Raw genomic sequence first — 15470 nt, forward strand, 5'->3', positions numbered from 1 at the left:
ATCTTCAACCTCCAGACATATTTCACCAGAGCTCACTGACATTTAGCAGGATTGATGGATGTCTGCAGTTGGGTGTTTATTTTTCTTATAGTCCCCCACCTGTTGCCACACCATTCATATGCAAAACAGCATTGCTCAAATTATTCCACTGCACAAACGACAGCCTCGTGGAGACGTTGAGAAATACTTTCTATCAGGATACTGACTTGTTATTTTAAGATAATTAAATCTGATAATTAGACTGAAATGATGCAATTTACATCGGAAGAACTACTCAAATTCATTGCTTAAATCAAAGTAATATTATCTCATATAAATTATATAATTGTGGAGCTAATGCAACATCTCCCACGCTCTTACTCTCACTTATATGCGAAGCATGCTACTCTTTCTTTCTGCTATGCTAACGTTGCAGTATATGGTTACTATTACTTAACGAACAAAAATATTTTAAAAACCACAACTGAAATGACTGCTTATTGACATAAGAGCTGCCAAAACAGAGATTTGATAAAGATTCTAACTCTAAATATAAAGCAACAGTGAGCACCTGGTTAGCTTAGCTTAGCTTAGCCTAGCACTAACACTCTAAACAGGGGGAAATGGCTGGCTCTGGCCAATGGTAAGAAAGTATGCATATAAGCCTAAAGATCACTAATTAACATATCCTAATTATTTCAAAAGTAAACAAAGCAAATATCAAGTCTTACATCGGGGTATGTGCTGCTGCTCGAAGGGCAATGCAAAGAACAATACAATCAAAAACATTGTGCACTTCTATTTAAGTAGCAATACATATTGACTATCACTACTAATGCTGTCATTACACATCCACGTGAATAGTTCCCCTTCCTGTCAAAGTGCTGTCCTCTGTCCAACTGTCTCCCTGTTTGAGGCTGAACACTTGGCCAACTTGGGGCATAAATTAAAATGCAAATAGCGTACACTTAAAGGCTCAGTCTGACTGTATTTATTATTCTTCAACTATTGGTATGGGAACAGACATAAGTGCAAAGCAAACATTGAGGAAAGATAAACAGGGGGAAATCACCAAAGTACAGTAATCACATAACGACTCATTTAAAGTTGATCACAGATGTGACTGGTATGTTTGAAGAAGGGATTACGTATACACTGGAAGAAATGGTTTAAGGCTCATTTAAATCTGTATCTACTTACTATTTTTACTTTTATTGCACGTGCACCACTCCGAAAATGTTAAATATAAGTGTCAGTTTTGAGAGTCTGATCTTGAAAAGATTAAAGACAGATTAGTTTACACACAAAACCTTTTCTCCTAAAGGATAGGATCAGAGTGCCGCATATCCGATTACTATTTGCACTTTCACAGCTTGCCAGTTTAATAATACAAGTGTTTCATGCTTAAGCCACAAGCCCTCCTTTCCCAGGGTGCAATGCCAAAGGAGACATCTCTTCTTCTTCTTATTAACAAGCTGAGTAAGACTGATCAAGCGTTTGCCACTCATGAAAGGTTATAGTTACCAATCAGACTGCTTTGAATGTCTTGTTTCATGCAATGTGTCATTTTGAACTTCTGCACAGATTTATGGAAATGTTTTGAGTCAACAGTGAGAAAACAGAGGGTGCAGAGGACTGTTTGAACATGAGATTTAGACACATAAAAGGCTTCAGTTTTCCCACTATACATCTCTGCAAGGCAAAGCTGTGATTATGGTTTGTGGTGAGGATGTTTGTTCCGTGTAATTTGTCTCCCATGGAAGCCTTTGGAGATGGAGTCTGTGCTCTGTGTGTCTGCTGGAGTTCGTTTGTGCTTTATGCTGATAATTCATTATAATTTCCACGTTTTCTGTGTTCTTGCAAGAACTCGGGAAGAGTACAAATCTATATCCTGTGAGGCAGCTTTTTTAGACAAAAGTAGCCCTAAATGCCATGAGAGCAGTTTTTCCTAAGTTGAGCGAAAGGATAGTCAAATACAAGTAACGCCCATCTAGTGTACATGTTGATATATTATACTTTAGGATTGACCCATTAGTAGTTTAGTCATCTTTGGTAGCTGTCGGCTGTGGAGCTATCATGACCTATTATTGACTGCTTTTAACTAAACGGTATGTTAACAATAGCTGGTGTTTAAAATAGATATTATAGATCCTAATCAGGGAAATTATTAGTAACTACAACTGCAAGTAAATGTTGCCATATCTCCCTCTGAGTAGAACAATTATAGTATCAAATCTAAATACTCAAATATATATCAAATGAGGCAGTCAGTGATAGTATTTCCCGAATAGTTTGAACTAATTCAACTACTTGTGTTACTTATTACTTATGTACAGTTTAATGTTAGATGTTAGAGGTCACTCTATTTGCATTTCTTTAAACTTTGTTGTGGAATATGAGAACTGTTTTGAACCTTTACTTGTTAAATATAATACAAATCATGTGAGAGCTTTTTATGGAAAGTAACTGATAAAGGTTGTGTTTGATCTTTAAGGAGAGGTTGTAATGGTGAATAGAGGGAAAACTTGTAACTATACATATATCCCCATGAAACCACCCCAGTTGATGTTTACATTAGGACTATTCTTTTTTAAAGAAGTCTTCTTAAATGTTGTGTTCTGATGTGCAAATTCTGAATCATCTCATGCCAACTCGAGAAATGTGCAGATGCAAATAGACTAAGTGTAGTATAAGGAACAATCTGTACTCTGGATGTTTCCTTTCCCTAGTCTAAAATAAGAACTGTTATGGAGACAATCTCTCAAAATTCACCGGTGCAGGAAGTGTTTTGATGTTGATGGGGATATTTTTGCCCGTAGTTGTTGCCTTAAATGTCTCATCTTGAACTGGAAATAAAAACATGACCAAATATGTAAAGTTTCTCAGTGGTTATGCACTTTTATTCAAAGTTTCAGGTCCCACCAGGATCAGCTCATAATCCCTGAGAAGCCCGTGTTGGGAATGAACCTTTCAAAGCCTCCAGATACTGGAGAGTAAACACCACATTCATTTAGCACAGTTCAAAACATCATGTCAGGGTCATTAAAAGCATTATGTAAACCACAAAGGGGAAATTACATTTTTTTTTTAAACATTTTACAATTACTACTAATTTAAACAGTACACAATACTGTAATCAAAATGTACAATGTGACCCAATATGGGTGAGAGAAGACACAGAGGGAACACCTCCATGTGAAAACACTCATGTTGCTCCTGTAAAGCCGCCACCTCGCAGGCCTCAACAGTAACCAATATCATGAGTAGATAAATAATATTATTTTGTTATTAATAACAGAAAAGCTCACCAGTCTTTCGTGCAAACTGTTATAGACTGTGGCTCAGAGTACATGTGGTTATCATGTAGGTTTAGCCAATGTTTGGAAGTGATTTTAGCTTTCTGGGTCATCCAAGCTAAGATTCACTCATCTTTCTTCCTTGTGAGCCTTTGAGGTGAGTGTCTTTCCAGGAGCAAACATCAGCTCATTTGAAACTCAGCTGTGCAATTATTAAACAACAAAAAAACATCCCAAAGCAATTTAAAATATCAAAATCTCTTTCCCCTCATTAATTTCCCTGATTGTAACAAATGCAAGGAGTTTTTTTTAAATAGATATAAATGAATAGATAGAGATTTTGACAATTGTGTTAGTATGGACACAAATCTGAGGCATGTCAATAAAAGGACGTAAATTAAGTTACCAAAAAAATATCAAAAAGGGAAAAGTGCTTTGTCCTGATATACCTCAGATTAGGTCACTGAACGACGCATTTGGAATATCTGCCTACTGCCAGCTCAGTTTATGAAAGAAATAACGCTGTCAACTTAACAGCACCAACAAAATCTTCATATTAGAGCGTTTGTCCGGAGTCAAAGTTAAAGATCTAAACAAAAATGCCTGAAAAAAGCCCAAAGGTATACAAGCAAAGACCTGTATGGCTTAGCATGTTTTCAAGCTAAAACAGACAAAGTGTTAATGAAAGCTGGCAAAAAGGCTCGCATATAATGGCAATACATTCTATGAGAATCACAGATACATTTACAAGCAACATATACATCACAAAGCTCAACTGATTGCCTGCAAAGCTAAACGCTGAAAGCAACTTCCTGTCTCGAGCTGGGGTCCTGCTCCAGAACATTATGGGGCAAGGTCCTGGCTCCGGACAGGAAGGGAAAGTCCCAAGGCGGGCCGCACAGCAGCCCAGTTAAACTAATAAAGACCGCACGAAACTGCAGTAACAATACTGCAGCCGCGCGGTCTAATACGAAACACTGGTCCCCACGAGCCTTTCAGATACCGAGGCACGACGGGGACGAGGATGAGAAAGGAGCGGTCGCCCTAAAAGGCAACCTGAGGGGGACACCACGGGGTGTCTGGGTACAGGAGGCAGTGCACTGACTTGAACCTGCAACACAGATACAAAGTATGGAGTTAGATTTGTTGAGAGGTGAAGTTGAGGATGAATCTGTACTGAAAAACTGTGACTTTATTTAAATACGTCAGATACAGATTTAACATAACTGTAATATCACATAAGATATTCGGTTCAACGTAATAGTATTGCTTTTAACTAACCTAATACAGTTATGTGAAATGTGTTGACGTAATACATTTAATTAACAATCATTTCAGCTTGTGAAGTGTGTTTGATTATATGTAGAACGATCTCTCACCTTGATGGATCCTCCTCCACAGGGAAAGCTCCTTTCAGATTAATGATATTACTCTTGTTTTCAAACATCCCATAACTGAGGGTGATCTGGAAGAACGAATACAGGGAGAAATGAGCATCATGTCAAAGAAACACAAAAGATTCTGATGAGAAAAAAGAGAAACAACATGAGGCTCTCACCTGTTTGTGTATCTCAGATCTTGACACCTGTTGCAGGTTCTCCAGGTGGGAGTGGAACAGGCTGCTGCGGGTCAGAGGGACCCCCAGGACCGACTCGATGATGTAGCCCACGGTGCAGTCGTCGGGCAGGCGGATCTTCTCTGCTGTGTTCATGAAGTGACCGCCACTGAAGACACAGGTTAGATGGGACATTAAGGCATTCGTTTGGCATTTACTTCCTAAAAAGTCTGCATTCACATGATTTCAGGCAGACAGCATGATGCCATGTGAATGCAGCATAAGGTACAAATGTTTTAGTGTCATTCTGTTTCTCACCTGGCCCATGGGCTCATCTTCAGCGCCAGACCCCGGCTCACACAGAAGCCGGCTCCTCCAGTGGCAAACCAGAAGTTGACTGGTTTCTATAAAGGACAGAGAAAAGTTTGTCAGCATATAGAAATAATCTAACAAATAAGAGGCATGTTCTTGAAAATATGTTTGCACCAGTTATAAGAATGTTCCACGTACCATCTTATTGTCCCCCAGCCTCTCTGTGGCCTCGATGGGCCGGTCCAGGCTGGGCTTACCGATGTACATGTCCTGGGTGTGGGGGAACTGGGACAGTTGCTTCACCAGAGTCCTCACATTCACATAGTTGTCGTCATCTACGTGACAGAACCACCTAAGAAAAATAAGAACCGTTAGAACCTGATATGTTCATACTATTAAGTTATCATAGAAATAAATATTAAAGTACTTACTTTTTCCCCGACTCTATGAACTTGTCATATTCCACCGCCATCTTGCAAGACAGCGCCTGTCGACTATGAGCTGCAGAGCAGTTGGTGTTGATGGCGTGACTCCCTGTGGCAAGGAAAAAGAAGAAGCGTTTGTATTAGTTAAAGATAGTCCATCAATGGAGGCTCTTTGTAATTTAATAACATCATTTAGTGGAAAAACTCGAGCTGAATTTATTATTTTAAAAATAGGTTTTTCATAAATTCAGAGTTTCTCTATCCAATGAAACAATGGCGTCTCTGTTCCCAACATGACATATTCCCTCGTAAAACGTACCAATTTTCTTTTTAAGATCCTCATCCTCTCCATCCGTGAAGATGTATGTCTGTAAGCAAACAAAGGGAGAACACAGATCAGTGAACTTCTTCGTTAAATCCACAAAATCATAACGACTTTGGATGATCATGTGAGGCAGCCACACGGTCACATTGAACAGTGTGTCCAAAAGAAGACCGTCTTCCTCGTATCCAGCCCGGCGTGATTAGCATCAATCAACACGCCTTTTATGCAGTGGAAAACACATTGAGTTAAACAAGCCCATGCTCCAATAAAGGCCTTTTGTCCTGCATTTCACTCTCTCCATGGCAACTATGCTGCTGCCCCGAAGCATCCCAGACATAGAACAAAGGAGGAGGCAGACTGTCCGCCCCCACACACCCCATTCATGTATCCCATCCCCCGGCTGAGCCCCTTGGCTCTGCTGGACCTGCTGCCGGGCTTCCGTGTGTTGAATGCAGCTCAAACAGAAGCATAATGCAGATAAACCACAACACAGAGCTCACTGCTGTATGACTGCCAGACTCAGGAATCCCTCCACGAGGCTGCAGGCGCTTGTTAAAATGTAGCAGTTACTCGTAAAGGATGTAACGACAAAGGGCATCTTACAGGGAGACTCTTTAAAATAAGCTTTTTATGATACCTCCGTGAGCAGGTGCAAGCTGGTGAATGGTGATGATGAAAGCTTTGTAACCGTCAGCGGTGTGTTTACTCTTCACCTGAGGTGAGGCAGCACCTGCGCAACATCACGCCACCTTATCTGCGCCACGTGCCTCTACACGTCGAGTCGTGGTGCCTTATCCCTCCTGACAAGAGCCCTTTTTGTTAACTATTAACCCACAGTCCTGCAAGACCGCCACCCTGTTGCCGAGCAACTGCCAATTGTGATCTGCATCCAGAAGCCGGCCTCTGATGTTACTTCAATGGAAAAGACAAATCTTTTTAAGTCCAGTTTTTTTTTTTTATGAACACTTTGTGGATAAAACTCTGAGCAGATGTTGCTCGATGCTGAAGCCATGAGCCGGTATTTGTTTAAGGAAGGGTGGTGGTTCCACTGGTGGAGGGATCAGAGGCTGGCGCTGTTTGCTTTAAAGTCCACTGAATAGACAGCCTAATCACTGCGGCAGCTGCCAGAGCTGCCAGGGCACTGACAGAAAGAGGGGCGGTGGGGGGGGGGGGGGGCTGGAATCTCACTGCTGATTAGTAAATCCAAAGCCGTGTGTGGCCATTCACCCCCTCTTCACCCCCCCCTTCTCCGGGCTACATACACGGCCAGAGCTCCTTGAATAGAACAATGCTTTGAGTTTTCATGCTGGGTAAAGTCTCCACTGGGTAAATTCTAAATATGTTTGCCAGCATTTGCATACAGCTGCAGGAGTTAACTAAAGAGAACCCCCCCTTCCCGGGAAGATGTGTTTGTTCTGTCTTTGGTCCTTAACTGAAACATAAAAGAACAGTTACTTACATGGAATACTAATTCATGTAAAAAAAAAAAGAGACAGAAAAGAAAAGTTGGCTGTGTGTGAAGTAGAGATAAGAGGCGAGGGGGCACGGGGTGAGCAGATGAGAGCAAATATAAGGGGGGGGGGCTGCACTCCTGACCGCAGGAAGGCCTGGCACGGCCCTTTGTGAGCTGATGGTGGTGCCTGCCTGGCTGGCTGCCTCCAGCTCGGGAAGGAAGGGCATCGGGCTCCCCTCCCTCCATCAACCACCTCCACCCTGGCTCCTTCCCCCCCAAAGATTCAAAGCATTTTCAGACCCCCCCCCCCCCCTCTTTTTTATCAGGACACATATATTAAATACCAGGCTGTCTTCTTTAATGACACCCAGCCTCTTTCTGACCACTTGTGAAGCCATTCCAACAACATTGCCAAGTGTATTTTTTTCTAAATTCTTAAAGCGCTCTTTGTTTGAAAGTTAGCTAATTACTCCTAAGAGAGGAATGCATGCACACTAAGAAGATGACAGCTGCAAAACTGAAATAAAGCTCTGATAAAAGAAATGTGCCAGTTTTACAAATCAATTTACTATACTCTCTTGCTAGAGGAAACTCTGATCCATTTTCTTCTTTTGGGTTATGCGCCCTGGACTCAGAACAAAGCTATATTGTTCAAGGGGTGATAAATAGAAAACAGGAAGGGGTTCTATAATAGATTATACCATGACGTGTGATGAAAGACTGTCTGTCTCCAAACGAATGATTCAGAGATAAATTGGGTCTGGCATTTAATAAGGGTAACCTTTGACATGAATACACTAACTGGTTGGATTAACAAAAATGCTATTTATGCTCTCAATGAGCTCAAAGATTAAGAAGGCCACAGGCATTATTGTGTCAAAGCAGCTATCTCACAGATAATCTTCCCTGTCTGTTCTCATGTAAACAGCAGCAGATAGTGTCTCCCTCTGCATACTGTGAAGACATTTGATCACAAAGTAACAGTAAATAAAAAAGTCTTCTAAATTGCTGTTTGCAGAAATAATGCTTTTGTCCCTTTTGTACAAAAGTGATCCAAACTCCACAGATGTCCCATCAGCTGAGCGTGAGAATCCACCCTGAATATCAATGATGGCCATATGTACATTGTGGGAACTGAGAGCATCATATGGCTAGCATTAAGGCCGTCCTTTGTTCTGTCTCTCCTGACCACCTGGCACCCTTCCTCCAGGAACTCCCTCTTGCATTGTGGGATTCAGTCTGTCCTTTTTGTATGCGCAGCCACCCACCAGCTGCTTGCCTATAAGCCCTGCTGCTGACTCTGTCGGATGGGCTAACTTACATCACGCAATAGAGTGATTAGCACCAATTAGCACCGCAGCTATCGCCTAAGCAGATGTTTTGGGCCATGGTTTGGACACTAACAGGAGCTGTGCAGGTGATTCTTTGTGGTTGTGACATCATTACAATGTTACTGCCACTACACACAGATGAACGCTCCCTCCACACATCACCGATGCTTAAGATAAAGAGAGTTTTTTACAGAAACCCCTGGTGTGACAGCACCTCAGGCAAATTAAATAGACTTCTGATAAAAGCACATGTGACACCCATAGGTGCAGGATACAATCAGAATGAATAGCCGTTTCCTCCTCCCCTTTGAAGAAGCTTGGTTCTCAAGGACACATGTTCACACTCAGCGTGCAGCATAAACTTGCCTATAGATGCACCCCTTTGTCCCAGCCAGGCATCCCCTTTAACGAAGCCCCCCAGTTTTCGCATCCCTCCAGAAAGCTTGACCCAGACTCAGCTCCCACGTTCCCATGGAGAGAGGGGAGACAAGGGGCTGGGAAAGCTTTTCTTTCCCCTTCAGAAAGACGCTTTGTTAGTGCTGGAAGGGGGACAGCGCTGGAGTCGGTGCTGTGAAGCATCCATTGCACCGGGGGCCTTCACAGGGACACCCAGAAAGAGGAGGGATAATAGAGAGTGGGGAGAGAGGGGGGCTGAGAGAGGGAGTCCTGGAACTGCTCCCTTCGCTCTCAGGGACATCACTCAGAGGAGAATAAAAAGTGACAGAGCCCAAGAAACTCAGCATGGTTAACAGGGGCTGAGTCTATTTCACTGTCATCTGGTGACAATGCAATGGGCTACAATGCAGCACATAGGCAGCCATCAAACAAGCATCACCTGCATGTGAACGTTGTTCATCTCTGCAGCAACAATGACATCTGCCCACAACAACAAGCACACCACTACTTCACATAATCTATATTCCAACTTGAACAGAATACAACTTGCATTACATAATATGTTTGCACTTATTGTTTACCTGTGGTATGTTTCTTGAGATCCAGGTGTCCAGGAGCAGATTCAGCCTGGACTGGTGGAACTTCTTGGTGGTCTTCACAGCGATGAAGATGTCATTAGCGCTGATGTCCTCAGCTGGAGGCGCCTCAGCGGACGCTGAGCGCGCGGGCTTCTCCACGTCCCTCCGACTCCGGGTCAGTTTGGTGAAGTACGCCGAGAATCCTTTCTTAGTTTTGGCGTCCTGCTCTTTTTCCCGAGCGGCATCCTGGAGAAGAGAGCGGGTTCCAGCATCTTCTCCCTTCGCCCCCTCATCCTCCACCTGAACCCGGAGATGCTGCACCGCCAGCAGCAGCAGCAGCATGCACAGACAGGCTGTGCTGGCTACAGTTATAGCGGTCTTCTTTCCGTTATTTTTAAACATTATTAAACTTAAAAAAGGCTATAACTATGACGCGGAATCCTCAATGCAAAGTCCATATGGTTTATTTAATAAAATACAAAAAAGTGAACGACAGGTCCGTCAGAGTGCATAGCTGAGTGAAGATTGAGTAAATTGGTTCCAGGGAAAATATATAAGCTTCCATGCTGGCCACGCCTCCTGGGCGGTCCTTGAATGCAGCATGCCAGGCAGCGACATGGCAATGGGGCGTGGCTATAGTTGTGTGGGTGTGTGTGTGTGTGTGTGTGTGTGTGTGTGTGTGTGTGTGTGTGTGTGTGTGTGTGTGTGTGTGTGTGTGTGTGTGTGTGTGTGTGTGTGGGTGTGTGTGTGTGTGCGTGTGTGTGTGTGTGTGTGTGTGTGTGTGTGTGTGTGTGTGTGTGTGTGTGTGTGTGTGTGTGTGTGTGTGTGTGTGTGTGTGTGTGTGTTGCAGCGTTCACTTAGGTTTGCTTTTAAGAGATAGTAGAGTGAACGATTGACACAAAGTAGACACATCTGCAGGTGGTTACAGGAAAAATGTGTTTCGAAACCCCCCTGGAAGATAAAACTGCACCTTTGAGCACATATCCTAAAGTGTTATTTGTATAAGCAAACGTTCTTTTTACTTTGTTACCATTATGTCTATTTCACAATTAGTTTGAGAGTAACAAAAAACAGTCACATTTGTCGTATGTGCACACTTACTAAAAGCTGATTCTGATATAAATTTGCAGTCAGATTTAGGACCTTTTTCCACAGAAACTGGCTCCATTGTTCCTCACTGACCTTGAGAGGACTCTAAACAGTTGGCTGCTTCTGAACACTTGTTATTCAAATTCTGGCTCTCACAACTGAGTGCCGTCTGCTGCTTGGAGTCCGACCAAAAGACTTGAGAGTCCATTTATACCAACATGCAGCTGGTGATGTCTCAATAACCTCATGGCGCCCAGCAACCGCTACATTTGGACAGTTTGTATCAAACAAATGTCTGGTTAAACTTTGCTGCAAAACAAAACCCTTCAAGCTGTTAAATGCCCATAAGATATTGAACAATACCAAAAGTATGGAGAAAAACCCTTTAAGTCTAATGCAAAGGCAGCTGAAAACACAGAGGATGTTGGCATCAATCCAGATATATAGGGTATTTGGGATAAAATCCCTAAAAGTCAATGTTGTTCTTTAAAGTATACGAGACACAGTAATGTCTGTAATAAATTGTAATTAAAACACATCTCGCATCTCAAATCCTCTGCATTTACTGGCACATAGATATATTTAACACATTTAGCAGGAGAAAAAATTACTTGTTTCCACTGCAGGTGTTTCTTTCTTTTAAATTCTGGGACACCCTGTACATAAGTTACCTCTCTGCTTTGTTGCTCCTGACAACGTCTTTTGTTCACTTTTTCAAAGTGTGCATAGAAAGGCGTTTAAAGGCAAAGTGTAAGAAACCAGGCAGAGGGGGCTGTCTCTCTGGCCTCAATTCTTCTCTGATCAACCACCTCTTTCTGCAGGGGCTTGCAGGGCATTCGTCCCACCTCGGAAACTCTTTCTGGTTCTTTTAAGGACTTGTAAAAACAATCGTTAGTGAAAGAGTAAAGTTCTCCAGTGGAATTAGATCCAATCTCCCCTTCTGTTCTGTTTCCTTCAGCCTTTTACTTCTTCCAAGGACACAGATAGAAAAACGCTTTCTTGTCGTCGTCGTCGTCGTCGTCGTCCCCCCCCCCACAATCTAACATTACTGCTGGATTCCAGTGAGATTAAATCCAGCTTCTTCAGAGGAGCCCACTTCCTCACCATAGTGCCCACAAACCCACAAATAAACACCACAGTGTGCTTGATTTTCTTCAGATCATATCAGCATGGTGGGGGATCTGAGGCCGGCAAAGTCAAATATAAGCATTGCTATTTTTAGTTCCTATAAAGAAGATTAGATGCAGGTGAAGAATCCCAGAATGCAATGGAGCCAGAGTGTCACAACATTTCACAATCTGTCCACAAAGCTCCATTTCATTCACTGATCAAAACCACAAAAAAGAAAAGCACATGTGTCTGTAAGATGCCAGCCATAACGTGATACTCTGCACAGTGTATATATATCCAACATGGAAGAAATTATCTCTCTTTTAACTCAGAATGTTCCATTGTTTTTCAGTCCGTTTAACATTCCTCCTTTGATGTTTCTGCTTTTTGAAGAAGCTTTTGTTCATCAGTAACTGGTTCAAATATAGATTTAAACTGTTGCAGTCTTTCACAATATAATCTGAAATGCTGCTGTGAATCAAAGAGTCTTATATACCTTCAACACCAGATTAAAAACCATATTCTTAAAGCAGCTGATCATTAAGACTTTTTCATTTAAATGGGAAATTAGAGCACATTTCTTTCATCAATTTATGATCAATCTAAAAATATTTTTGTTTCAATGTCAAAACTCTCGAGGGTCTCTTCTTTGTTGTTGTGTGAAGCGAACACGCAATTCTTTCTATGTTTCCCTAATACATTGTAAAATAATCATGGTGGTTCCTCTTCATCTTCCTAACGAAAACAACACGATGAAGGTCAGGATCATTTTAATCATGAACAAATTGAATGACTGCACTGACTGCCCTCTGAGGATCGCTGGATGAGAACCGGGCGGAGGGATCAATCTTCGGTTCTGTTTATTTTCACACCATGGAAACTCTGGCTCTGATTGGATTACAGGTCACACCAGAAGTGAGAGTCAGGGGACCTGGAGGCTTCAGTTTCCTCCTCATGCAACATTAGAGGAAACTCTCAGAGGACCAAAGGCTGAGAAGGATTCAGCTGCTCCAGAGGCAAATAAATACCTCCCATGTTATTAATCTGCAGAGAGAGTTCCCATACGTGTGTGGTGCTATCGGTAAACACCATTACATGCTAAAGAAAATAAGTTGAGACAAATGTGTTAATGCTTGGGATTACAAATGATAATGCAAAATACTTCGTAATTGTTCTTTCTCTGTAAAGTATCACAACTGGCAATATTTTTATTATATGCTATGAGGGAGAACAAATATACTGCAAAGATACATTTAAGTAAAAGTTCTGTATTAAAAATGTCACTTTATTAGACATGTGTATGACAATGATGAGCTTACATGAATTAAAGTATCAAAATAAAGTGCTTGTAAGAAATAAATAAATAAATAAAATGGCCCCAGTGAGCGTTTAATCTAATTTTTTATTATTACTAATGCATTCATATGTAAATAGCATTTTACTGTTGTATGATGGCGATGAAGAGACTTATATCTTTTACATTTTTTTGTTTTGCTTGATTTATTATAACATATCATATAATATCAGATTATCATGTGTTTTGTGCAATATGTTACGTAAAAATATATATTTCTTATGTTACTTCTGTTTTTCTTTTTTTTGTAAAGCAGCTTGACGATTGAACTGTAATTGATCAACCAGCAGCAGGGGTCCGGTTACATGCTGGCATGCCTGGACATGTTGAACATCATTTCTGCTGTTAAATGATAGGATAATACGACCCATAAACCATTTTTCACTCATAATTGTTTCTAAGCTTCTGAGAAATATAAGCTTTATTAAATCAAATTCTTTGTTTTCACAACTTCCACAGACTTTTATACACCGTACAAGACTACTTATTGTTTCTGGAAACAAGATATTCACTGGAGACCCTTCAGGTTTATATTTCCACTCAATAAACTCAGGGGAACTCTAAAAGCTGCTGACAACTTTGACTTGTTTCCATATCATAATGTCAATTTAAAAAGGAATGTGGTGCTTGAATCTTAAACAAATCCTGTGAAAAGGTTCCTTGTGTTTGAGTAAATGGCCATTTTCTCCTCCAACATACAGTCCCTTCTTGTTTGTGGCTACCTTGCTGGGATGCACTACGGGAGGTTGAGCGCACAAAGAGTCATTGAGGTACTTTGAATTGTTTGTCGCGGTGCTCTCTCATCAGGCCTTTTCTCATTTAACACTTGTAGAACTTGTGAACCAACGCGGAGGCGGTGTGATTTGTTTTTCTCTGAAAGCACAGGACATTGTTATGTAAAGAGTTAGTTGTCCCGTGTCAGACTAACGTGACTTCTGAAGGATGTAGTGATACTCAGAATCTATTGGCTAAATAAACAAGCTAAGCGCTCTGAGGCGATGCGAGGAGAAAGATATGACTAGACATCCAATGAAAACAGGAAACTCACGGCTGGTGGTTGATGTCCTATTTTAAAGTGCACCCCCCGTCATAATTGTTCCCTTTTCACTTTCTTCCCCATAACCAGGCGAACACGAGCTATTTGCATAACTGTTCAGACCTGCTCATCACCCCCTGCTCCTGCCCTACTTCCACTCTGTCAGCCTAATGCTTCCCAGCACTCTCTCTTTTGTGCCTTTCTCTTGTTGCTCTGGGAACTTATAGTGATCGACACATTCAATTGGGAGGTCTCTAGTCTAGTCTAGTCTCCAAACAGACATGCTTGTAGTGTGAAGGCCCAAATGATGAGATTGCCATGGTCTCCTTTCTTGGTGTCCTTTTCTCACCAGCGTTACATGCAGAGGGCTTTATGCTGGAACATGACGAGCTGCAGAGATATGATCTGTATGTATTATACAGAGGAAGAATAGGGCTGTGGGATCGGATACTGTGAAAATGACAGAGCACTCTGATGTGTCAGACTCTCACGGGACGGCAGGCTGAGTGGAGCTGAGAGAGAGAGAGAGAGAGAGAGAGAGAGAGAGAGAGAGAGAGAGAGAGAGAGAGAGAGAGAGAGAGAGAGAGAGAGAGAGAGAGAGAGAGAGAGAGAGAGAGAGAGAGAGGCTCAGTGGGAAAACTGCTGAGGTGACACTTTTATCTATTTTTCAGAGATATGTGTGGCAACAGACTTTTGGGTTAAGTGTTATCAGTGTTTAGTTACAAATTCATTATAATGTCTTGTTGGAATCAACTAGTTTGGTGAAATTCAGTTTTTGCTAGCAGTATTTCAGAAGGGGGTATAGCTCAGTGGTAGAGCATTTGACTGCAGATCAAGAGGTCCCCGGTTCAAATCCGGATGCCCCCTTTCTTTACGAAAAATCTCAAATATTAACAGACACATTTCCCCCGCCTCGATAGTAATGAAAGGAAGGAAGGATTTAATAACTGTTACCTAGAATTTAGAGGAAATACGTGTGTCATGATGACTACGTGCACTCCTGTTGAACTCCTGGAGTGTTCACCATCTTTGTTTCGGTCTTAGTGAAAGCCAGGTTATATCTCTGATGCAGCCCAAACAGTCTCTGGTCTTCTCTTGGACAGTTTATACAATATCTGGTGAGAACACAGTTTGAGTTTGAATAAACCACAGGGAGCGTACAATACATGTGTCATTTTATGGTAAATCATTTATTGTTCTTGCTTTGGTGAATGATGAATGAATCATTGCA

At 41.7% G+C, this 15470-nt stretch overlaps 1 protein-coding gene and 1 non-coding gene across 2 annotated transcripts; one reads left to right on the top strand and one right to left on the bottom strand.

The window, feature by feature from the left end:
• Positions 1 to 2852: 2852 nt before the first annotated feature.
• On the bottom strand, positions 2853 to 10464 carry lfng (LFNG O-fucosylpeptide 3-beta-N-acetylglucosaminyltransferase). The gene is made up of 8 exons (XM_034089811.2): positions 9654 to 10464; positions 5887 to 5935; positions 5574 to 5676; positions 5341 to 5494; positions 5149 to 5234; positions 4834 to 4999; positions 4655 to 4740; positions 2853 to 4386 (listed from the first exon to the last, which is right to left on the bottom strand). Exons 1-8 carry the CDS (start codon positions 10050 to 10052, stop codon positions 4320 to 4322), a joined length of 1110 nt encoding a protein of 369 aa, XP_033945702.1. The 5' UTR covers positions 10053 to 10464; the 3' UTR covers positions 2853 to 4319.
• Positions 10465 to 15034: 4570 nt separating this feature from the next.
• Positions 15035 to 15106, top strand: trnac-gca (transfer RNA cysteine (anticodon GCA)). The gene has a single exon. It is a non-coding gene; the product is annotated as a tRNA-Cys (tRNA).
• The last annotated feature ends 364 nt before the right edge of the window (positions 15107 to 15470 follow it).

The sequence above is a fragment of the Pseudochaenichthys georgianus genome, chromosome 8, assembly GCF_902827115.2.
Source record: "Pseudochaenichthys georgianus chromosome 8, fPseGeo1.2, whole genome shotgun sequence".
In the NCBI taxonomy this organism is placed as follows: Eukaryota; Metazoa; Chordata; class Actinopteri; order Perciformes; family Channichthyidae; genus Pseudochaenichthys; species Pseudochaenichthys georgianus.